Here is a 25,830-nt window from a genome sequence, read left to right as displayed (position 1 = left end):
TGCATGATTTTAATCCATAACAAACACACCAAATAGACCAAATTAATGTTTTATCAGTTTTTAGACTCTGTCTCCCAAACTGATCCCAGAATAGCACAGTTTAAGCCTGCGTGCATCATTTAGCATTGATGCTAAATGATGCGTCATTTAGCATCAATGCTAAATGACGTGGCATTTAGCCACGGAGCTCTCTGAAAGGGATCACCTTTTAAACTGAACTTTAAAACTTAATAGAAAATAAAACAGAAAAATAAACAGACCTCTAAAAAATTAATATGTCATCAAAATTAACACTCGGATTTCTCACAGCTGGTAGAAGTGAAGACGAAGTGGATCCAATATTCTCAGTTATTGTGGGGAGAAAATTGTCATGGGCAGAAATAAGAACTAGTTTTTATTTTTTTTTTTAATACTGCAACAAAGGAATTTGATGACTACATTTCCCATTATTCCTTTCAATCCCGACATGCAAGATGTACAGTGGCGTCACAGGCGTTTGGTAACGTAGTCCCCGCACGTATTTTTCATTCAGGCAGCATTTGAATAAGGAAGATGGCGGCTGCAGCGGTGGTTGAGTTTCAGAGAGCTCAGTCTCTCATTAGCACGGATCGCAACGCCTCTATCGACATCCTACATTCAATAGGTGAGTCTTAGGCTGGTGTTTTGAGGTGAATATCATCCCATTCACTGCTGTAATGAGTGATTTTACAGTTAGTGTGAGGCGGCGGGGTTAGCATGTAGCTAGTGGCTTTGAATAGCTGGAGCCGGTGGTGTGCCGTGCTGACTCACTGTAGAACGGTGGCTAACGGGAATTGCTAGCTGGTGGATGTTAGCTCGTTAGCACCGTTGCTAACTCTAGGCCTAGCCATGGAATGTGTCTGTTGGTGGTTGTCAGAATTGTGCATGAGTTCCACTGTGTGTGTGTTGGAGCTGTGACACTGAGCACAGTTCCCATTGACCCAACTAAAGACTGTCATGTTAGCATAGTTAGTGTTGAGGCTAACATCATTAGCCTGTTATCAAAAGCCTCTCATCAACACAGTGAAAAGCAGCTACCTTATAAAGCGAGAGGACCTATAACCTGTTTCATAATCAGCTGGACCTCTATAAATAACTAAATGATGGTGTAAACACACGAGTAGTGGTAAAGAGTTCTTACATTTCCCACAACAGACATGGCTGTCCCCAATCTGCCTTGTCACACCAGCCCTATTAGCTGGCAAGATGTCCTTTTCTCTTGTTTACCTCTAAGGAACTTATGTTCTTTCCACCTGTATATCTCTAGTATCAGTGCTGAAATTATTAAATGCTCAATTCCCCAGAAAATGCTCAAAGGGGCAAACTCATTTCTTAGTTATTAAGCCACAAATCGACTGTTTCCCTCAGGATTGTTTTCTTTAGTAAATTAGTTGGATTTTGGAGATGGTGATGGGACAAAGATATCTCCGTTTTGTCCTGCACAGCTTTGGCATTTCAAAAGTATTTCAAAAGATTTGGTTATTGAGGATTTTATAGAACCAAGAAAAATATTTAAATATATTTGATTAAACTGTTTATGTCACATCACAAATCACAAGATGGGACTGTGTATTGTTATAATAAAGTGTGGATCACTATGCATGTTTGTAAATTTACTTACCTCATAGTTATATTTTAATATTTTTTTTCTCATGTGAACTTGTTCTGTTTATCAGTGAGAAGAGATGTTCAAGAGAACGATGAGGAAGCGGTTAGAGTTAAAGAACAAAGCATCTTGGAGCTGGGCACACTGCTGGCAAAGACGGGACAAGCTGCAGGTAATGTTCAAAGACATTCTGTGTACGTTTTATGTTTGGCTAAAACCTGGGTCCTGTTCCAGAAAACCGTCTCAGTAAACTCTGAGTCTAGACTTAAACTCTGAATTGATTTACTCTAACATGAGAAAAGTTCAGCTTCCAGAAAAGCTCATCTGACAGGGGTGAAATTCAAGTTACATCAACTGAATATAAAAATATAAACCATACAGATAATGGTTACATCTAGTAAGAATATCTCACTGGGATTTCAGCATTTGTAGTGTGAACTTGTGCTGATCTGATAAGAGCTTTTATAACTGCTTTAGGTGCAGCAGGAGGTGCCAATCAGAGAGAAAACCTGCCAGTGAGCAAGTTAGGTTCACAATCTGTTTAGGTTATACATCTTTTTGCAACAAAAAACTCAGTTAACAAAATAAGTGTTCACTAAACCTGTTGCAGGGCGCTGCTCAGACTAAGAGATGTTGTCATATATATGTTTTTGCTCTTAAAGTTTTGAATAAGTTTTTTTTGTTTTTGTCCACAGAACTTGGTGGACTCCTGAAATTTGTGAGGCCTTTCCTGATGTCCATCAGTAAGGCCAAGGCGGCTCGGCTCGTCCGCTCTCTGTTAGATCTATTCCTTGACATGGAAGCAGCAACGGGGCAGGAGGTGGAGCTGTGTCTTGAATGCATTGAATGGGCCAAGGCTGAGAAGAGGACCTTCCTACGACAAGCCCTGGAGGTAAAAAGATGTCTAGCATAGGCTTGTAAAAAAAACCTAAAATGTGTAAGCCCATACATACTTTGTCCACACCACGTATGAGAGCAGAAAAGTGTTAAAACAGCGTCTTTTTCCTGAACTCTATCACTTTTCTACTGGCCTTTCTACTTTATAAAAGGAAGGGGAAAGATAACTGGATTAAGTGGGGGATTATTTTGGAAGTTTGATAGTAAAGACCTCCAGAGTAGTAAAAGCAACAAATTGCAGTACATGAACTGTGCCATTCTGATAGAAGAGGAGTATAAAGATGGTTATTGGATTTGTCATAAATGAAGTTATTGCTAGCTGATATATTTGTCCTCCCACCTGACCTCGCTTAGTGCTGACATGGAACACAGTTTATGAGTAATGATAGTGAAAACAAAGAAATATGATATCCCAAACATAAATAGCAGCTGTGGGAGAGATCAGATTTAATGCGTTCTGACTCATGGAGTGGGAGACGCTGTGATTTCAGACAGATAATGATGGAGCGATTGGTTGTGCAACACCACCACTGTGACTCTGAGATGAACCTGGATGAAAACAGGAAACCGCCTTTGCCTGAAGAGGATGACAGTTGTAGTTGTAATTTACAGCAATTATTGGAAAGCTAATAAAATGCTCACGGTGTGATTTCTTGATGCTCAGTGCGGAGCTCGATATGATACCTGCAAGAAACAGTTTGATACCAGTAACAACCAGATGTTTTCATCATCAAAATGCTGTAGAAGTTAAGATTACTCTGATGGAATTAATAAAGGGTACGATTCTGTCATTAGTTGTTTCTTATAACTGCTTCCATGTCACAGCTGTTGCTGCTGTTCTCTGCTCATCTAACAGCTTCTTGTTCTTTCAGGCACGACTGATCTCGCTCTATTTTGACACCAAAAGATACCAGGAGGCCTTGGCTCTCGGTGAGTGTTTACAGATCCTTTTTAACATTTTTATGTTTTGGGTGAATGGCAATGTCTGTTTTCTACCACCAAGATATTTGGCAAGAAATCTTTCATTCTTCTAGTGCTAAATTTAAAAAGTTAATGCTTGACTAAAATACTTCATAAATAAGGGGTTATGGGAGGAAATTGAGCAGCACATATCAGAACTATAATTCATCCCCAGGCAATTACATAATTTTGAACAAAGTTATTGCAGAAGCTGGTGTACACGATATTAACCCAGATTTGCCCTCTTACCCTCAGGCTCCCAGCTGCTCCAGGAGCTGAAAAAGATGGATGACAAAGCTCTTCTGGTTGAGGTGCAGCTGCTTGAAAGTAAGACATACCACGCCCTCAGTAACCTGCCCAAGGCCCGCGCAGCCCTCACTTCAGCCAGAACCACCGCCAACGCCATTTACTGTCCTCCAAAGCTCCAGGCAGCTCTGGACATGCAGTCAGGTAAGAGTTACCAAAGTCTTACCTGGATTAACTTTCTGTCTGGGCGAATTAACAAAAGGGGAGACTATTTTTTTCCTTCATTTTTTTATTCATAAAGATGCGGGATTGTAAAGGCCAGGTTCACACTTGACCAACTGATTACTGCTGAATGTTTCTTGCATGGGGCTGAAACGGTTAATAAGGCAGATGGATATAACAGCTAATGAATGGTGTGCTCATCCATTGTAGAAGGTAACTGAACAGACTACATAATATACCTCTGCCTGAAGGTACATCATCCATGCTCTGCTCAGTAGAAACGCAATGATCTGATACTGATTAAGAAAAAAGTAATAATCAGCCTAAACAGTCCCTCTGAATAACTAGTGAATAAAGAGGTGTCAGATTTAACACTGATGATGCTTGAAAAATGTTGCAAGGGTTAGTTTCACATTTTTACAGTAAAATGAACGACTTAGTTGTTCAGAGGAGGGGAAAGGACTGATGGCAGCAGATGCTATGACGATGTGAGATCGGCACAGTTTTCTGGCTTTTTAAAAATTCAAACTTTGTCATTGATAGAATCTTTTATGTCATTCGATTGCATAAGTTGGATATGTGGAAAATTAGTGCCTGATGTCTACTATGTTGTCCTCTTTTGGTTCAGTCATTGAGTGGCGCCAGGCATGCCATAAATCTTTGACGAGATGCCCTTTTTTAGAGTTTAATGTTGTTTGATAGGATCTCATAGTAAATCGTAATTTTCTGGCCTTTTTTCCTTTTTCTTAGTTTCAGCTTTATTTACAAAAAAGGCACATTTTTCTATTCTTGTTAAGTTGAATGAAGTTATGGTGGTTTAGAGTAATAAAATGTTGATGTAGACAGTGCTGCACCATCAAGAATTTTTACCCTTATTAATAATTATTTTGTGTTTTTAATAACATAAAGCAGGTCTTTTCTCGACAAGTGCATGACAAATTTAGATTTGATCTCCAGTGCCTCTAACGGTTATGAGTATCTGAAAACCACACCGTTTCTGATGTTGAAGCCAGAAGAGCTTAGAGGCACGATCTTATCGTATTTATTCATGGCTATAAATGGCGGAGTGGATTAATACAGTAGAGCTTTTCTAGTCTTATAAACAGTTTAAAGCAGTTTGCACCAGAAGCTGCATTCACGCAGCCCTTTTACGATTGCATACATGACACATCCGGGATGTTTTTGACTTTCAGTGTCTTGCCTACACGGCAAAATACAGACTTTGAGGTGCTTGGGATCAAACTGCTAAATTCCTGCTTACAGGATGGCTGACTAAATTCTTAGACTTAGCTGCATAGCACAATATGACCTGAAAAAATGACACAACATGATAATTTCCTTTGTACTTTCCAGTGTTATGATTAAGTTGTCCATGTCGGGCAACGCCCAGAGAAGCTCAGCACATGGTGGTTTTAATACTCTTTGGAGTCATGCAGTCATATGGCAGCCTCGGCGCTCTGAGTTTTTGTTGAAGCATCACATACTTCACTGTTGTGGGTTTTTGTTTTTGCCTGGAATGGTAACTGTCATGATGTGTCATCTCTGGTGCAGGGATCATCCATGCAGCAGAGGAGAAAGACTGGAAGACGGCCTACTCCTACTTCTTTGAGGCCTTCGAGGGTTACGACTCGATCGACAGCCCCAGAGCCATCACAGCACTCAAATACATGCTCCTGTGCAAAATTGTACTCAACTCGTAAGTAGTACTTATACTGTTTTACAGTAATACGTGGTACTAAACACTCTTTAAAGGTCTAATGAATGTATTTATTACTTGACTTTTTCAGGCCAGAGGAGGTACAAGCCCTGATCAGCGGTAAACTGGCCCTCAGATACGCAGGCAGACAGGCAAGTACAAGCTGTCACTGGATTTTTATCCAGACACTGAAAGAATCACAAATGCTGCAAACCACCTTTTGAACTAAATAAAATAGAAATATCAGTTGTGGATTATTCACAAAGCGGCAGCTTTAGTGTGTAAAGGTGTAATAAACGTGTTATTTAAGTGAAGCACACAGTTTTTGTGCGAGTGCTGCAGAATTTTACTCAAATCTTTGATGCTATTTGAATTTAAATAAATGTGTTGGTGTGTTTCAGAAGAAAATGACCTTCACTGTAACTACCAGATATTTCTTAGTTTTGTGTGGGTGCTTCATTAATTTTTTTTTTCTTTATAAAAACATTACTAATATTTTATTTTCTCATCTTTCTGTTTGTAGACAGAAGCATTGAAATGTGTAGCCCAGGCCAGCAAGAACAGATCATTAGCAGATTTTGAAAAGGTAAGAATGCTTTTAGCATTGTCAAATTTTGCCCGGTGGCTTTACATAAAGATGAAGAAACACACATTTTGTCATTTTGGTCTCTTTGGCCTCACATTTGTCAGCTGATGGTGAGGTGGCACACTCAGAAGTTAACATTAGGTCCTCGATTTTCATTTTGAAGGATTAAAACCTTGACGTTTTGTGTTTTAAGCCTCCTTGTTGTTTGACAATTTAAAGTTTTCCTAAGTCAGAGTTTGGCATGTTCCAGGCCCTCACAGAGTACAGAGCAGAGCTGCGGGACGACCCAATCATCAACACTCACCTGGCCAAGCTGTACGACAACCTGCTGGAACAAAACCTCATCCGAGTCATTGAACCATTTTCCAGAGTGCAGGTGAGAACATGCAAAGCTCAGGTGTATAGAGGAAACCCACCACTGTAATACAAAATGTGACAACTTTTACCGATCGGTCCTAAAACTTTACATTTGCCGAAAAGTAAAGTTGTATTTGTGTCTTTGAAGAAAAAACATCTCATAACATGGGATCATTGTAAATACAGCCGCTAGCAGACTTTGTTGCCCTGGCAGCCATATAAGCCACCCTCTGCTTTTCTGAGTTAATGCGATACCATCTCTTGGCCTGAAAGCTTGATTTTATAAGCAATAATGCTTCCCCTTCCCCTGCTGTTTGGTTTATTACACTTTCATTTTGGTGAAAACTTTGGGAGATACTGGCATGTTTGTCTCTAGAGTCACTGCATAACTGCGTGAATATATTTTAGATGCACCTTATTTCCCAAAGGTATATCAGTTTGAGTGATCCTGGAAAAACCCTGCAATATCCAGAAATGGCACACGGACACACTGTGGACTATTAGCATGATGAGGCAGCTACATTAAAAGCCTTTCTATTTGATTTAACTCTTGTGCTAATCATACAGTTTATACTGCGTGTTTCTATCAAACAATAGAAGCGGAAGTCTGCGTGACTGCAACAGGTCTATTACTTAACACTAGTACAGACTGATGTTATTGTTTGTTCTTCATCATTACAACTGAAAAATGTATAATTAAGACCTGTATTTAATTTGTATCCTTCGGTTTTCAGATAGAACACATATCAGGTCTAATCAAACTATCTAAGGTAAGTGTTGCTGCATTTTGGATTTATTATTTATTTAAAAAATTTTAAGCTAACATTCAGTCTTGTGTATCTGAGCTCATTTTAAATTCCTCATCTTTATCTCTTTAGGGCGATGTTGAGAGGAAATTATCACAAATGATTCTGGACAAAAAGTTTCACGGTAATTGTGTTGTTGTATTAAAAAAAAGTATTTTGCAAAGCTATACTCGGCAGTCTGCTGTAATACTTTTTTTTGCACGCCGCCTTAGGAATCCTCGACCAAGGTGAAGGTGTTTTGATCATATTTGAAGAACCCCCAGTGGACAAAACATACGAAGCAGCTTTGGAAACAATTCAGAACATGAGCAAAGTCGTGGATTCGCTTTACAACAAAGCCAAGAAGCTGACATAGGTGAGTAAAATTAAAGGATTCGCTTATATGTGCAGTCTTCTTTCTCTCGTCTAAATCTATTTTTCTTCTTCTTTTTTAAACCCCCTCAGAGCAGATCACTGCAGCAGTGAGATGGAGAAACTGTGTGTTTGACCAGCGTGTGCAACATTTTCAGAGGGGACAAGGGAGAGCAACAGGAAGTCCCACAAACTGCAACAAAACAGGATCCCCCACCATCAAACCCTCCCCCCTCTCTACCCCTCCTCCACGGACAATTTCATCACTTCTTCTTTTTTTTCCTTTTCTTTTTATTCTTTTTAATTTTGATATCTCTTCAGGATTCTGTATAACACTCAGCGGCCATATCAGGCCATCAGGGAATATTGTACAACCACAATAAAAAAAGATGGAAAGGTTTAAGAATATATATATGTTTATATCTGCTGTAAGGTTCGGCCTGCCAAGCCTTAAAGCTGACTCCACTGCAACCTCAAAGGTGCAACTTTGACCTCTGTGGCCTCGGGCTCTGCGAGGCTTTCTCTTCCTCCTCCATATCTTTCAGAAGCACACTGTTCAGTTTTTTGGAAGGTTGGGATGCTCCTTGGAGTGCTGATTTTTAGCCCAAGAGCTCCCTCTAGCTCTTTTTTCCCCCTCCTCCTCCTCGCCATATCAATGCCAACAGTTAGTCCCCTCTGTATTTCAGATATGTATTAAACACTTTCTTTGTTTTTGGTTTTTGTGTTTCTTTTTTTTTCTTTTAAAAAAAAAAAGGAAATCAGATGGTTGCCACGTCTGCCCCTTCTGCTATTATACGTTTCTAGAACAGACAGGATGCCATTTCACCACTAGTGCCATGTTTTCGGCGCTTCTGTTTGCCTCAGTGTTTGGATGCAATGAGATCGCAGGGTAGAGGTGGAGATCATCGCCTCTGAGCGTCTGTGAGTTAACCCGGGTGAACAGTTCTCCATTGTTAGTTCCTAGCACTAGTGTGGTATGCTAGCAACCAAACAATTTGTATGGTTTTGATTTGGTTTTTGATTTTTTTTTTTTTTCTCGTTTTGTTTTTCTCTTATAAAGACATTTTCGAAAATAAATATTTTGTATTTTAAGGATTTTGTCTTGTCTCTTGCAAAAAAGAAAAAAAAAGTTGATAATTTGGGCCGATGGAGCTAGTTTGTTAACCACTAAGCTGCATGAGGTGGTTAGTAGGCTGGTGTTTCATGTTGCAAAATTCTCTGACATGCATTTAATGATGGTAGAGTATCCCAGATGATGTATACGATAGCAAATGTCTTTCTTTTTTTTTTTTAAAGAAGAGGTGTTTACATTAAAAAAATTAAAATTACTCCCAAAATGGAGATGTTAACACCCTAAGAACAAGACTACACTTTTGTGTGCTGCTCTGTCAGTAACAACTTTACATCAAAGGGCATTAAATCCATTTTTTCTAATGGCTTTGATTTTCATTTTGCTTTTTTTCACTAAAAGTAATTTGTTTTATCACATTGAATTAACCTTTTCTATGATTCTAAGCAAGATTTATTTCTTTTCCTCAAAAAACAAGAAGCACAAGTCGTTACTGTAGCTGTCATGATAATTAAGAGTTCCAGATCAAATACTACATCATTATGAGAAAGTTTGGATCCCCTCGCAGCATTTCTATAGATTTTTTTTTATTTTATTTTATTTTTTACAGATTTTCCACATCTGAAATAAAGATTTCCATTTGCCTTTGAAATTTAAGCATCTTGTTTTCCAGCTTATATTTTCATAAATAGTTTTCTGCTGTCCACGTGATTTGAAGGCTGTTATATTTAAGTTTTTATAACTCATAGAACAAGACGTGGTTATCAAATTGCACATTTATAGTAGTTCTTTATTAGAAGTTTTTCATGTGGAAACGATATGATTCCCAGAGCAGATAGATCATACACTCACTGGACACTTCCATATGCATTTTCCCTTTAAAACAGCCTTATTGCTAAGTAGCACAGGTGGAACAAGCTGCTGGAAACAATCCTCAGATATTTTGGTCAATACTGACATAATATCAACAGTTCCTGCAGATTTCTTGGCTGCACGTCCGTGATGTAAATCTCTCCCCTCCACCACATCCGAACATTGCTCTACTGCACAGAGTTCTTCATCTACAGAAACTATTTTGAGAAAACAAAACAAAAACGTTTCACACATTATCTTCTTCACAGAATCCACAATCCATCTGACTTAGCACATTTACATTTTAGCCACATTTTTTGTTTATTTGTTCTTTTCTCCCATAATTCTTGGTGATAATAATGCCTATATGTGTTTTCACCTTTATATTACAAATTACAATGTTGTATCATCCACAAATTGACATTTTAATATCTGATTTCCTAAAACATTTATTTCTTCAACACCATTGTTTTATTATAGCTGGACTTAGGACCAGATAAGCCTGGTCCAAGGGCTACATAACATCCCAGTTTGAAATTTCTGAGGGTTTCTAATATGAAAGGAAAACAGGCATAATAAAAACTGAAGACTGTAATCTAAAACTAAGTCTAAACCCAGCCTAATGTTATTGTGGATCATTTTTCCCCATATAGAAAAGATTTTGTTTTATCTATTATCTGAAACAGCCTTTTTTTGTCACTTTGGAGCAATCCAACCTGGGAGAAAATCAGTTTTATGGGTGTCTATAAGGATTTCAGAAACAAGCTCCCGTCGCTTGCGTGATGACGTTACAGTACGTGTTGAAATCCCGCCTCCTTCGACGTCATTCTGTGCGTTTACCTCTGTCAGCGGAAGCTTGATGCAGAGTTTTACCAGAAGTAGGATAAAAAACAAAAACAGCCCACAGTGATGTCTTCACGGGTGAGTTTATTTGAAGCTCAGACTCAGAAGTACACTTGGAGCGGAAAATATTGAAGAATAAGCCGGAAGTACACTTAGAGGACTGCAGGGGGGTTTGTACTCGGAGAGTGAGCCAGCACAGCACTAGCTGTGTGGCAGATTCAGTTGTCATTCATAACTTCGTAGGCAGCCCGGAAGACAAATGGAGTATCTTATGACCAGTGTGAAACTCAGCATTCATGCAGCTGTTTTTGTTTCCCACCTGTGAATTATTATAAGTAACATTTGCCATATTTGGGCTGTTTAGCTGTGTTTTTAGCCTCGATATAAAAAACCTGCTGTTCAGGGTTGGATGTGTCTCTGAAGTGAAAGGAAGGAAGTGTAGCGGTGTTTAATGGGTAAAAGGGAACAAGAAAGGCACATAAAGAGAAACGTTTACTGTAAGCCCAAACTTACTTTTAACTCAGTGTTAAAAATTGCATTTTTACTAATACTTTAGCTACTTTTAATTAACCAGTAATTAAGTCTGAAAAGCCCTATGCCACTGTGTTTTGGCCCAGAGATATAGGGTATTTGGTGATTTTAAAAGTGTGATATTCTAATATATCATCCTATATATTAATTCACACACATTTTACCAGCATTTTTGTTATATGTAGTAATATATTTGCTTAGGTACTGGGGCCTGTAATTGAAAGCAAGGTTAGTATACCCAGGGTATGTTTCCTTTGTCTGGATTCACCCCTGACATGTCAATCAGACTAAGCAGTCACGTGAAGCTGGTCATCATCAAGTTAACCCAGGATTTCGCAATCTAGCTAGAAGTGTATTTGTAAGGGGAGGCGTTAACAGCACAGCTGCTGATTTTGCAAAATAAGATGCACCTTTAATAGCAATCCTGCTGCTGCAGACATATCATTGTAGGAGAAAAAACACTATACAATAGTTTAGCATTAAAATTACTGTATTAATGTGTGTGTATTCTAAATGTTTTGATCAGTAATACTGGAAAAGAACTACTAGGCTATATTAATAAAGTTTAGTCTATTTGAAGGCATCTCTGTCAAGACGTGAGAGAATCTGATGCATTATAGTCAAGTAGCTTTTTCCATTAAAGTTGTATTTAATACAGTTAATACTATAGCATAATTCATGCGCAAAATATTAGTAACCATAGCTTTAAAATTAATGTAGTGATCGTCGTTTAGATTCACCTCGGCATAGTACAGGTGTTACTGTCAAAAAGAGAAAGAATGGGCTGTTCTCAGCCAGTGCAACATGTAAACGTGCATTTTGTCTGCAAACACACAGCCTTAGTTTTTAGTCAGTTTTGCTGTAGCTGTGTAAAACAAAGTGGCGCTGGATGAGAGTAAGAAGAAAGATCAATTATCTTCTTGTTTAAGCTCGTTAAACAGATGGTTTGATAAAGGACTTTTATCAGATTTTCCCCAGTAAACGTCTTGAATGTTGATAACAAAATTGAGGGCCGCTGTGGACATGTTCTTTCATTCCCCCAGTTCAACATCGCGGTCACTGTTTGCTGTGTGGAGCTAAGTTACTAACTACACCCATATTGACAGTAAGCTTCACTGCTGTTCTGTCATCAAACTTATTGCTGAGAAAAACAGAGGCCTCTTGGGCTAAATCTTATAATAGATACTGAGTGTAGTTGCAAATGTGAGTCAAGTATGGTTTTACACGCCATGTCACCTTCCTGCTGTACAATAAAATTGAGTCTGTTCACCTGGACGTAGTGTTTTCAATGGGAGAAACATTTAATGATTCATCCAGGTGACTTCTTCAGTTTCAGAGGCTTTTTTAGGCTTTTTTTGGTACTTTAGTACTTTTTTTGTTCAGAGAGGAAGGGGAGGGGGCCTACTGAACATGGGTTGAGACACTTCCTGCTATTGTTTTCCCTTTTTCAATGAACAAACCTAAAACAGTTCTTATTATCACCAACAACTCGCCAAAAAAATAACAATTCTTAATACTTTTGACCTCGGATAGACTGACAATCTGAGATTATCAGGAGAGCTGAAAGGCACAAGAAAGCCTACTTCCTGAAATGCTCAAAGTAGGCCAAGATTAATGTTTTTAGATCTAGGTCAGCACTTAATCATCTTTTTCAATATTTGAGATGAAAGCAGGTTAAATCTTGGTCGCTTTCTAAGAAGGATGTAATGAGATGGGGGTTTTCTTGTAATTTTCAGTGTTTCTACAGTAATTTGGTTTAGTAATGTTTTTTTTTTGCTGCGCAGCCTGTATGTGTCAGTATAAAGACTTGTGTATGAATTTGCCTTGAGACATTTTCTGTTTTCATAGTTTCATAGTTATTTTTTTACACAACATCCTGATGTGGAGTCATAAAGATCACTGAGCTGCAAACCTAGTGTGCAATTACAGTACAAAATGATTCTTCAAGGCAAAGAGAGTAGTAAAAAAAGCATGCATGCATGTGACTCAGGTGTGCAGAAGGTTAATGTTCTGCTGTGGCTTTGACATCATTGCTTTGCATAGTGCAACTGACAGGAAAAAACCTACCAGCACTGAAAAAAAAGATTGTACAGGCCTGTGGTGCATTGGACTTCTAGTTTTAAACCTTTTTAAAGATTAGGGTGCACTAAACCAACATTTGAAGGCACACTTCATTAATACTAGCAATAAAAGGCTTCTTGGTTCAGCCATGACAGCACACGCGTGCTATGCTGTTAAATTCAGCTGGCTAAATCCAAAAAGGCAGGAAATAATACAAATTATCTTTCCCCATGATGCACTTCCCACCTGACAAATTTACCTTTAACTGGTAAAAGAAGTGAGGTAATGCACTAACAGTTTTAGCTTTCAAAAGTCTAAATTGGAGTTGCAAAATTAAATTAGTTAATTTACAATTATTCTGGCCAAGTGTGATGATCTGATTCTTTTTTGTATGACCATAGGCCGACCAAACCTTTTACCCTGAGGTTTTTCAACACAAAACAAACACAAGTGATGTAAAGACATAACTTGAAAAATGCTTTTATTTGTATTTTTTGTCTTTTGCAAAGTCACATTTTTTTTTCTCTCTGTTCAGGTTATGCAAACGGCTCGATGCCCGTCAGACGAATTGTCGCTCACCAACTGTGCTATCGTCAGTGACAAGGATCAACACTTTGAACTGTGAGTCAGATTTTTGGTGTGCATCTACACAGGCTGTGTGTCTAGTTTCGTCAAACCAGTGGGTTTATGTATCAGCTGATAGTGATGTCTGCATTGTCAGATTTTTGACGTTCTAGTAGATGGACAGACCCAGTTAAAGAGCCCATTATGGGATGGATGTTTGTATGTCCATGGCATTTGCTGAGTCATGGTCTGATTAATCCAGTAAGATACAATTTAAAGTAACATAGATACAAACTGTTGTTGTTATGCTGTTAAAAGGCCAAGAATGAGCTCAAATCATTCAGTTTATAATCATAAATTCATCAAAGACAATTAACGTAAACATGTTAGGTGCTTCTGTGAAGGACAGTCGAACATGTTACCATTACATTTATAATATATGACTTCATTCGTAACTCCAGCCAAGGTATCTCGTTTGAAAAAGTAATGGGAATTTGTTTGTTTCAAGTATTTGCTTCACGTTTGCTTTCCTTCTAATTCTTCGTCTCGATGCAGACACGTGATTGTGCGCAATTCAGCCCACAAGTATGTTTTCACCTTGAAGCCGCATTCCAGTGTGAACATCAACACCATCGCCTTCAGTCAGGCTCAGGTAGGCTCGAATGTTTGAGAGTTTCAGATGATCCTTGGCCGCATGTTGTCACTGATTACTCTGTTCCTTGATGTATTTCCTGCAAATATGATGTCTCGGTATTTTTACCGATACTTTTTTACCACGACAGTTTTCTGTAAGTACAGCGTCTTTAAATTCAAAGGTTGTAGATGTCAGCACCTTAGCAGGTCTTAAATTGGGTAAAAACAAACTCAGATAAACTATAAAACATGACTTAAATAAATGTGTCATAAATGAATAAAGTTAAAATGTAGAAGCAGTCTGTGCAAAATTAATTATCAGACCGTGCAATGCTCAAAGAAACAGCAAAATACCCCAACACATCTATCTCAGATTGTACAGGCCTCAGCTAGCATGTTAAATGTTAAGGTTCATGACAGCACCATTGGAGAAAGAGTGAACAAGTGTGACTTGTTTGGAAGTGCTGCCAAAAGAAAGCCTCTTCTCTCCAAAACGTAAACAGCAGCATGGCTGAAGTTTGCAAATTTATATGTGAACAAACCACGAGGATTCTGGAGCAATGTCCTTTGCACAGGTAAGACCAAAGCGGAGATGTTTACCCATGATGTACAGTGCTACTTTGGCAAAAACTAAATAGTGGATATCAGTAACAACACCTCATGAGGGGGGGCTTGTTTTTCAGCCAACCTGAGCACCTCGCAGTCATTGAGTTGACCATGAACTTCTTTACATACCAAAGTATTCAGGTGTTAAATGTGAGGCCATCTGTCCAACAGATACTAAATCATCAGGGGTAATTACACACGCTGCTTCTCCATTGTTTATTTTTTGTTAAATAATAATTACATAGTGTAATTTATGATGTGTTTCTGTTCATCTGAGGTTGCTTTTACCTAACTTTAAGACCTGCTGTAGAATAGATCGTTTATTATGTCCTGAAATGTAAAACCTTAGACTTGACAGTGTACTTTTTCTGTTTTATTGATGGTATATACTGTATTTTGAACAAAAGCAGCAGGTGAGCTGTTAGGTGTGCAGCAGTGATCAGAGTGATTGACTGGAAAATGTGACTTCCTAGCACGTATTTAAAAGCAGAGGTAACCTGCGTCAGGAGCTGCTGTAGTTTTCAGGAAACTTAAACACTTCAACATTTTTCCCTTTTGACCGATTAATGTTTTTAATCAGTAATAAATAGCTCAGCGTTTTGGATGAGAGGGTTCTATGAGTTCCTGAGCCACAGCTCATTACCTACAGTAGATTGCAGTAGTCACATGACCAAGCTGACCAGCATGGAAACTAAAACAATGCACTGTTTGGGACACAGTGAGCAGCAACAGACACAAATTTGTGTCATAGATAATTTCCACTTATTAAAAAAATGCATGAAAACACTTTGATGGTGTTCAACAAAGCATATTGTTGTGTATTGCTCTTTTAATCTTCATAGCAGTTTGCAATCTGATATTGTGACAAGTAAACTTAAAAACTGTGGTAGTTTGAGAGCTCTTTGCATGGACCTCTTTGTTTGTCTCAAACTGTCTGTTCCTGCTTTTTCCTCTTTTTGCCTTGCCTCTCTCTGCCTGCTCTTCTTCCATCTATAAACTTGGCAGCTACGACCGCACACAGGTACTACTGTAACCCCCTCAAAATGGTCTTATTTTACCACAAGAATTATACTTACTGAATGACTATTTAAAACATGGAAACGGAGTCTGCCTGCTGTCTCAAATAAAAATGGCTAATTGCCCATCACGAGTGATGTATTTCAGTGGAGTTTTGTGAAATAAGACCATCTCGCAGAGGACTGTTGCACTGTGAAACGTGCAGTGATGTTTTCTGTGTGGTAGCTTCGTAGGAAATGTTAGTGCCTTTTAGACTGCTAAATGTTAGCAAGGTTGTTGCCATAGTGCGTCACTTTTTAAGAACAAATGATAAGGCATGGAACTAAATCAGTCACTTCTCTTTGTTCACAGAGAAAATGGGCAGGCATAATAATTGGACAAGACATTGAAGGTGAGTTGAAGATTTAATCTTTTCAATGCATTTTTTATTTAAAGCTTTCCACATTTGACCACTTGGGGGCAGCAGAGCAAAAGGAATACAAAACATGAAGTTTTTTTTGCTTTTTGTTAATTTGTTTTCTCCCCATCTGACTTCTTCTGGAGAAAGAAGTCCCCTCTTCACTTTACACATACCTCGTAAATAAGTAATAAAGTGTTCACTTCATTTGAGGTTTTTCCTTGGTTCATATTGGGGATGAATTTGTGAGACACTACACAAGATTGGCAGAAATCTCTGCATTTTCATCCTTTTTTCATCCTGTTATTCTCGAGGCTTTAGAATGCAGTTATACTGATATAACTGATAATTAAGATAAATTCTGATAAAATATGGATAATTTCTGTTATGAGCAGCTCTCAGTAAAAGATTAGTTGTTTCTTACATATATGTACAGGCTGCATAGACTAATGATTGCTCTAGTAAATAGGTGTGGAACTCATTTTAGTTCACAAGCCACGTAGAGCCCATTAAAGAGAACCAAACTAACAAAACCAGTGCACCACCAGTCTAAAAACACCTCTAACTTTAGCCTGAGTTTTGTGTAAAGAGGTTTCAGTATATTCTGAAAGGTCTAACACAACCTTTTGTGATTGCTACTGTTACATGGTTGTGTATTTATCAACAGAGTTTCAGTATTTCTCTCATAGAAGTGAATACCTTTAGAGTCACTGGCAACCAGATAAGAAGCACTAGCAGGGACCATGAGGGCTCTTTGATGTAGCGTGCATACTTCTGACTGCACACTGCAGTCTTTCTCACTGTGCTAACTTCTGATGGTCTTATCATACAGATTTCCAATTGTGCGTGAGGTTAGAGGGTATAGCTATTATTCAAGTGTCAGGAGGGAATGAGGGGACATGATTTGCCCGGCAGATTGAAAGACAGTTTAACAATATGTGTAGGTGTTGCCTCTGCATATCTGTCACAGAGGCTAGCCGGCATCCAGTGAAAGAGGAAGACTTTCCTTTGATAGATATTTTTACTTAGCCCCTTCGGCTAAAGTGGTGCGTCTTACTTGATTTGGGGGGAAGAAAAGAATAAATGTCGTCATAGTTTTAAAATTTGATCCCCGTGAAAAACATGAAAGCCCTTACTCTTATTCTTCACGTATTCTTATTCATCAAATCACTGTTTTGGTATTTAAACCTACCATGTATTTAATCATTCAAATCATTTTCATAATGAATATAAATGTGGTAGCAGTGTCTTCTAGTGACTATGATTAATTTGGGCATATTGAATGTGGATATTTTCATTACCTGGCAGCAGTGGAAATATCAGCATGCTACTTGCAGACTATTTCATTTTGATAATGAGATAGCAGCAGTTTGAAGGCATTCAGTTTAGAGTGAAAGTGGATGATGGATCATATCTAATTCAGGAGCTGCCTGCTGGATTTCATATTTGGTTCTCACATTAAAGGCTGAAGGAGCTGCTGGCTGCTAACGAGGAGCTAGTGATGTGGTTATCCCTCCATATGCACTAATGAGCTCAGATTCAGCTATTTAGTTAGCATTTAACAAGAGATGAGAGGGATACTAGTAGATATAACAACACTCTCTTTAAATTCTAAAGTTATACATATCAGAATGTAATAAGTAACCTGGTGCTTAGCAGGTCTTAAAATTAGGTAAATAAAACCTCATATCAACTGCAAAAAAACTACATATTGCATTTGTTATTACTTATTTAATAAAAACTAAGCCAAATGCAGATGCAAAGTGCAAAAAACTAGGTATATTTTACTAGCAACATTTTATCAGTTTGCTGTTCTGGACAGTTTAGGTGGGTGTTAACAAAATGCAAAGGAGGAATGATGCCAGCAGTAATCAATTGTAACTGCTCATCAATCTGGGAGTGGTTACAAAAAGTCAATTTTCACATTCCGAAACATTTTGAAGTCCATCATTCTGCAGTGAGAAAGATTATTCACAAGTGGAAAACTCTAAACAGTTGCCAATGTTCCCAGGAAGAGACCGAGCACATTCTTCTTTGGAAGTGTTGCCTATTTACAAAGAACATGGCAGCAAGGCTCAGGTTTGCAAAATTGCATCTGAAACTTGTGGTTTTGCACATCAGTTTATTCTGCTTTTATTTACATTTTATGAGGCTTCATAGCCTTTTCAAACAGACAGTATAGTGCAGTTTTTTAAGTTGCATTCATTTTTTTTATTAGTATTGGGAAATAAAATTACATTAAAGCTACTAATGTCATAACAGACTGAAATGTTTGTAGGCGCTGGTGGTGATAAAAACAACTTTCATGATGTCTTTTTTGAAAGTTTCTCCTTTTTCGTTTACATCAGCAGGCATAATAAATCATTTGGGATCAGTGTTTAGAAAGAGTAGTATGTTAAATAACGAGATGGAACAAGAGAAGCGCTGACTTCTATCCAAATAACATGACTCCAGACAAATGTTAATGTAGCGCTTTACATGGTGGATATATGAATTGGCAACTGATAAGATAATACTTCACACTTGTCCACTATGAAGTATTATCTTGTGTTTTGAAAACTGCTATAAAAATAAAGTGATTTTTATTATTCGGACAGCTTTATTAGGTGATATAATAAACATTTTTACACATGCACTACAGTCCTGCACTTTTTCAAACATTACTTTAGCTGTTTGCAAAAATACAAACTGTCACATCCAGCGTTAAATAGTCTGCCAGCCCCCACTACAGTGCCCATGAGCAATGATTCAGGTTAACAAGAAATACTTTGTGCTTTCATTTTGTTCTTTTCTGCCATCACAGTGTCAAACTACACGTTTGACAAGTCCAAACAGTGTGTAAGCAGCATGACCGTGGAAATTGACTTCCTGCAGAAGAAGCATGCAGACAGCAAGGCCTACGACACAGACAAGATGGCTGCGGAGGTCCTCCAGAACTTCAACAACCAGGCCTTCAGTGTTGGCCAGCAGGTGCTTTTTGGCTTTAACACTTTAAATACTCATTCTAAAGCAAAACCGGAGACCAGTTTTAAAATGAAGCTTAGTAACACCTTTACACATAAATTTAAGAGTAAATGTGTGATCACTTAAACTTGTTTACTACTTAAATGTGTGTGCGCTTGTTAAACCGATTATCTATGTGTGTTTTTGTTCGTTTTGTCCTGTGCATGTATCTTCTTTTTTAAAACCAGCTCGTGTTGAGTTTCTGCGAAAAGCTGTTCATCTTGGTGGTTAAAGATATGGAGGCCATGGACCCCAGCATCCTGAGGGGAGGACACGGTTCTGGGAAGAAACAGAAGGTATCTGGAGAATATTTTTAATGCTGTCCCTTGATGTTCACTCACCTATATACCACGGTAGCTATTAATTTTAATCCATAGAGTTTATCTTAAACCTTCTCAGGTAGTTAAAGGGCCAGATGTTGTACCTGAATGTTGATTTCAAACAGGTTGATGCTGTTATTGAGGCAGTGGAAACAGGGCAGTGTCTCAAGCTAGTCATCATCTTACTTTTGCTTGTTTCTTTAGATCGACATTGGTTTGTTGATGCCAAACAGTCAGGTGATTTTTGAGAAAGCAGAGAACTCATCCGTAATCCTGGCCGGTGAGTGTCGGACTTTTACTTTTTCTCTCATTGTAAAAATAGATTCTCATATACCTACACTTAATACAAAGTGCAAATGTGACTGCTAAAACCACTACACCTGTTACACCTGCATTTACAGTAACTACATCTGAAGCAATTCTCTAAAGTACCACAAGGGGGCACACTTCACTCACTTAGCTTGGCCTTTGGGGTTTAAAGACATTGGGTGACTTATTAATGCAATATTTTAAATGCCGAAACCAAAACTGGCTCAAGGAGAGTTTAAAGTTACATTTTAAAATTTTAAATAACTTTGATGCACATCAAAATAAAGCTTGCGACGTGAAACGGAGGAAAAAGGAATTAAAAGTGTACTGTTGAGTGAATAATAAACATTTTAATGTTTTACCCTCCAGGGAAATCTAAGACTCGAGAGTCACGCCAGTCTATTATTAGCCCAGACTGGAACTTTGAGAGGATGGGCATTGGCGGCCTTGACAAGGAGTTCTCGGACATCTTCCGGAGAGCCTTCGCCTCCCGAGTGTTCCCTCCAGACATAGTTGAACAGATGGGTAAGCCCCCCTGGTTTTGCCATCACGTATTCATTTGTTTGTTTCTCTTTTTCCACTTTTTATACTGCCATGCTTAAAGTCTGATGATGATTTAAGACATCTGCGTGATGAGGCCATAACTGGCCAACAAAAAGAAGTCCGGTTGTGTCGAAATCGATGAAAAAATGACCCTATTTCTTACTTCATCTATGATCTCAGGAAACTGTTTCATGATGATGTTACTGTCTAAACTGTTTCTACTCTTATTGGCTCTAATATGGAGTTCATTTTTTAAATTATCATCCCATTCAGAGTGATAAAGCACTGATCCTCAGTATTCACTCGATATGAGTGCATTTGTCCATACTTGATGAACATTAACAACCAAAATGTGGAAAGAAAAAATCAATCCTAATAATCACTGTTTTTCTCTCTCTCAGTATTTCTTCCACTGTTCATCAGATTAAAGAGATTACTCATACTAAATATAATCAGTGTTTTCAGTTATTACATTCAGCTTGTGTTTAATCCTTTCGTCGACGTAACACAAACATAACGTCGAATAATTCCTCTGAGAAATGCAGCAGCATTACCTGAATCGGCAACCCCCACAGTGAGGGAACAATCAAAGCAGTGTCCTTTCTGGGTGCCTGGACCGTGACTAAAATCCCTGCTATCCCCTCTCATTAATAAATCTTTGACAGCAATCAGATTACAATGATGATTCATTTGCCAAAAGGACAGCAGCTCATTCTAATGAAAGCCATCAGGCGGTCTTTGTGACTAATACGCAAACTCTCGCTTCTCACACGCATTCACACACATCTGTCCTAATCCTTGCTAGCTAACAAGAAGCTAACAGTCTTGTGAAAACCTGCTATAAGAACCCCCATCGCATGGCAAATATACACTTTACATGAGTTTCCCAGACTCTCCATACCTGCAGAGCTAAGAACGGCAGTGTCCAGCAGTGTGCGAGCTGACCTTTAAACAGTTGGTTGTGTGCAGGGATTGGCCTTTGGCTGTGCCCAGCTGGATGTTCTAATGAGATGGCATGTCCTGATAGCGCACCCAGCAAAAGGTAAAGTGGTAATTGGCAGGCGTGGGGAGCAGGGGGTGCAGGTGCTGACAGAGCGGCAATATGCGTGCATACGTCACACATGATGTGTGTGTGCCTGAGATGCCGAGAGCTTCACCTTGCCTCCCCTTTGCTCCCAGAGAGGTGAAGCAGACAGAGAGAAGCTTCAGTGCTTGCTCTTCCAAACCCGACACAACCACATCACTTCTCCCCACCTTGCAAGAGAAGCCAACCCCCTCGTCTCTACGCGTTCACCTGTCAGACTGTGCCGCTTTTCCCTCAGCAGGCCAAATGGCAACTCAGATGGTTATCTGTGGCCTCTCAATTAGTCTGAGCTAAATGTCATTAACCAGGTGCAAAAGGCCATTTAAAAAAGCCACACTGTAAACATCACTGAGCGGAGAGCTCATGGATTCCACGCATGATCTTCTTGGAGAAGAAGCGAGTCTTTGAAGGAAATCTTAAGTGCTGGAATTATACGGCTTACACTTCTGCTCCTCGGTCTGATCATTAAGTTCATAATCTTAAAATGAACAGCAGCTCAAGATATTTTAAGGTGATATGAATGTGCATCAATGGAGGTGAGGTAGACAGTGTTGGGAAGGTTACTTTTAAAATGTATTCCATTACAGATTACAGAATACATGTCCCAAAATGTATTCTGTAACGTATTCCGTTACGTTACTCAATGAGAGTAACGTATTCTGAATACTTTGGATTACTTAATATATTATCATGCTGTTTACAACTACGTGAATGTACTATTGCTGTGATTTATTACTGTTACTGAAGGTCCGCGGCTCCGAACCGTAGTAAAGGGACCTCTGACTAATACGGTGGGTTCTGTGTCGGGCTTGTAGCTGAAAACTAGCTTTACTTTGTTGTCTGGGTCAACTTTGCTAGCAAGAGACAGAGAGAGGCGTTGAAAGGCTGCTCCAACGGAACTTATTGTTTTTGGAGGAAAACATGAACACGGTGTACAGTCGAGTCTTAATAGCTTACTTACAACTGGGCTCGTCAGGCTCTCTTCTTGGCTGCAGTGGTTGTTATTATTATATTTACATGCTTCCAGCTCCTGTTTTTTCCTTTTCCTCGTACTTTTCCTTTTTCTCCCTCCCTCGCTCACAGACACATAACGTGTATGGCAGTCCATTCTCCCTGCAGCACGGACTACACTGCCCATGATGCTACATTCTTTAGGGCTATGCCTGTAGCATTCTGCCTATTAGCTTAGCACAACAACAACAACAGGCGCTCTCTCACCCAGGAAACACGCAGCGAGAGAGCGTCACCCTGTAACCATGGCAACCGTAACGCTGCCGCCTGGAACAACAGAACGTAGCTGTCAAACAAAACCCAAACAGTCCTGACCCGCCACAATATGAAACAGGGAAGTACCGCAGTGTAATCCATTTATTTCAACAAAGTAACTGTATTCTAAATACCACCTTTTTAAACGGTAACTGTAACGGAATACAGTTACTCATATTTTGTATTTTAAATACGTAACGGCGGTACATGTATTCCGTTACTCCCCAACACTGGAGGTAGAGTAGGTATTGCAAAGAATGCCTACTCTACTCTGTTCATGTTCATCACACATTTACCCCCCAGTCAAAGGGGGAAAGGTCAAAAATGGCTGCATTTCTTAAGAAAACTAAATTCATATTTCAGCTTCTTGTTAATATCTGTAGACAAACTATAGAAACTTCATCACCTAACACTAACACCTTACTGGCTGACTAAAACTTTGCAGGGCGTCGCTGCAGTCCCTTCTCAGTCAACAAAAAATAATCCATTAAGATAATTTCTATAAAAGGCTAACATATAGGCAACTTCTTACGAAGGATTGAATATTAAGCTTGAGTATGACGACAGAGCGATAATACACCACAATACTAGGGTGTATGCCAACATTTTGCAGCTGCTACATTGTATAAAGCTAAATTATTGTCCTAAATCTTGGGTAATGATCCACACTTAAAGGAAATGCCTTCTCCTGTTGAATTACTATTTTCTTTTAACCGGAGAAGCCATTGGTCATCCTTCTTACGTAACCTCTGGGTTCTCCAGTGTAACTAGCAGATTTCCAGGCCAAGACTTCCTGTTCTTTTGTCTATGTTTACTAGTGCATATATGTTTAAACACAGCTAAAATAAAGCTAAAACATTAGTGGATGAGACAGAGTGGTTTTGAATGTGCATTTCAGCAACGTAGTTCTCCACGGACTGTTTACCTGTTTGCAGCCAGAGGCTACTCAAATGTGGCTGATCAATACAACCTGGACTGCAGACAGAAACCGGATAGCTTCTGGTATCAAATCCCTTATCCCTTTGTGAATAGATTTAGCACATTCTTATGCAGACATCTGTTTAAATAGGTAACTGTTTTGGAAACATGTGATACAAATTATGCATTTTGCCACCGATTTCTACTCATTTTCTAGCTGTTAAAGTGAACCGTGGGTGCTCGGCTTAACATCAGCTCCTCTCCTCTGCTTGTCCATCTGTCTCCAGGCTGTAAACATGTGAAGGGAATCCTGCTGTACGGCCCCCCAGGCTGTGGTAAAACCCTGATGGCACGACAGATTGGCAAGATGCTGAAGGCCCGGGAGCCAAAGATCGTCAACGGCCCTGAGATTCTCAACAAGTATGTGGGAGAGTCTGAGGCGAACATCAGGAAGCTGTTTGCAGATGCAGAGGATGAACAGAAGAGGGTGAGAATGGGACACGATGTACATTTTGTATTGTTCTTCCACAACAGAGCCAGCTTACCAAAGCAGGGCAAACATAAAAGTCCTGTTTGTATTAATAAACGAGTCTGTTTTGTTGCAGCTTCCAAGTAATATTGGCTGTGTTGCTAGAACTTTCCTAAACTTCTCATCTAGAAGTCATCAAAAGTCTCTGTGTTTGTTCAGAGTATTTTCTCAGTAGCTATTAGTATTCTTCCAGCATCCCAGTGAAATACCGATAAGCACTGCAGAAAAAATCTAATTTCTCAAGAGTGGAGAGATCTGCCCTTTAGCCAGACATAGCTGTAATGACTTTTTAAAGTTTGTGCATGTGTGTGTGTGTGTTTGAAAGGGAAGAGGGGCCACTGAAACCCAGCAGTGATAGTTGGTTTGGATGGTGTGACATAAGCCTCACTCTGCACCACTTAATGAGGGGCTGGGTTCTCTTTGACCTCCTATAAGACCTCCCTACAAACCCCCACACACACACCGTGTATGTGTGTGACATTAACAGCTCTACACCTGTTTAAATGCTACGTCAGAGTCTGACAGGTCCGTCGATGGAGCGATAACCCCCCACCCGGCTGCTCCATCGCTTTTTTTCATTCATTCATATGAGGCTCAATACTTGTATTCAGCTCAGGATGAAAGAAAAGCAGTCACGGTTTCTTCTTGCTATGCTTCTGTGTCTCAGCTGAAAAAATAATTTGATTTTATATTTTACAAGGTTATTATAGTTTAATAGTATACTTTTTAGTAGTTTTATTTTAGTTTTATTTTAATGTAAATTTGCAATTTCCTTATATTTTCCTTATATGTTTGCTTTGGATTTTACTTTAAATTAGGTTTTTATTGTTAAAAATGTAATTTTTTGTATTAGTCTCACTCTTGGGTTGAGTATCTTTTCATATAATAGGGGCATTTTTAAAAAACAGTTTTTACAATATAAAAACTTGACTCACATATTCTACTTTCAGTAAAAAGTTTGCTTTCAAATTTTATTTTATTAATAAAAAAATGTATTTTTTTTGTAGTTTTTTATGTTATTATAGGAAGCTTCTTTTTTTTTATTCTTCTGCCTCTGCAGGGTGCTCGATGGAAAGCCATTTTATGGAGTTCCACATTAAATCACTGTAAATTGAATTGGATGTCAAGAAAATACAGGTCAGGCAAGGAGAGGCAGTACCCAGCTGTAACAACACTGCTGTGCTTACTTTTTGTTCCTTAAACTTTTAAATGAATGTCCAAACCAGAACTTCCTATGGTTTGCCAGCTTCAGATCTTACAAAAAAATGCCTGAGACTTTAGTTATTCCAGTTTCATTAACCAGATTTTCTTATTTTGAGAATTTTAGTAGCCAAAACAAAGTCAGTTTTCTGCACATCTTCCAATAAAATGCAGCTGTATCAGGTGCGTCTAAGCTCCAGGGCAGAAAACTTTGGGAGGACAGAAATGGACCGCAGCACACTGATGAATTTTCAGCCTTGAGTTGTGCAGGCAGACAAACTTTTCCACAGAATTCAATGGCCAGCACCAACATACTTTACCCGAGGACCCGAAAACTGAC

The 25,830-nt window shown here is 38.9% G+C and overlaps 2 protein-coding genes across 3 annotated transcripts in view; both read left to right on the top strand.

Moving 5' to 3' along the window:
• Window positions 1-510: 510 nt before the first annotated feature.
• psmd11b (proteasome 26S subunit, non-ATPase 11b) lies at window positions 511-8,837 on the top strand. Of its 2 annotated transcripts, none has more exons than XM_006793164.3 (13): window positions 511-643; window positions 1,695-1,796; window positions 2,320-2,516; window positions 3,394-3,451; window positions 3,737-3,931; window positions 5,501-5,645; window positions 5,737-5,797; window positions 6,169-6,231; window positions 6,482-6,607; window positions 7,323-7,358; window positions 7,467-7,518; window positions 7,607-7,749; window positions 7,844-8,837. In XM_006793164.3, the coding sequence occupies exons 1-12, from the start codon at window positions 553-555 to the stop codon at window positions 7,747-7,749; spliced, it is 1,269 nt and encodes a 422-aa protein (XP_006793227.1). In that variant the 5' UTR covers window positions 511-552; the 3' UTR covers window positions 7,844-8,837. The 2 variants fall into 2 exon arrangements, with proteins under 2 accessions (XP_006793227.1, XP_006793226.1); XM_006793163.3 differs by having other exon boundaries at window positions 7,839-8,837.
• A 1,644-nt stretch (window positions 8,838-10,481) lies between these two features.
• The window catches only part of LOC102777467 (vesicle-fusing ATPase-like), a 31,681-nt gene continuing 16,332 nt past the window's right edge, over window positions 10,482-25,830 (top strand). Inside the window, exons 1-9 of the mRNA XM_087844872.1 lie at window positions 10,482-10,587; window positions 13,637-13,722; window positions 14,221-14,317; window positions 16,273-16,312; window positions 19,122-19,288; window positions 19,510-19,617; window positions 19,846-19,921; window positions 20,320-20,475; window positions 24,049-24,248. Of these exons, the coding sequence (XP_087700998.1) occupies window positions 10,576-10,587; window positions 13,637-13,722; window positions 14,221-14,317; window positions 16,273-16,312; window positions 19,122-19,288; window positions 19,510-19,617; window positions 19,846-19,921; window positions 20,320-20,475; window positions 24,049-24,248 (942 nt within the window). The 5' untranslated portion in view covers window positions 10,482-10,575. The remainder of the gene's footprint in view (window positions 10,588-13,636; window positions 13,723-14,220; window positions 14,318-16,272; window positions 16,313-19,121; window positions 19,289-19,509; window positions 19,618-19,845; window positions 19,922-20,319; window positions 20,476-24,048; window positions 24,249-25,830) is intronic.

This window comes from Neolamprologus brichardi, chromosome 8 (genome assembly GCF_056152115.1).
Source record: "Neolamprologus brichardi isolate AB-2024 chromosome 8, ASM5615211v1, whole genome shotgun sequence".
Lineage (NCBI taxonomy): Eukaryota > Metazoa > Chordata > Actinopteri > Cichliformes > Cichlidae > Neolamprologus > Neolamprologus brichardi.
This window is presented reverse-complemented; position numbering and strand designations above follow the sequence as displayed.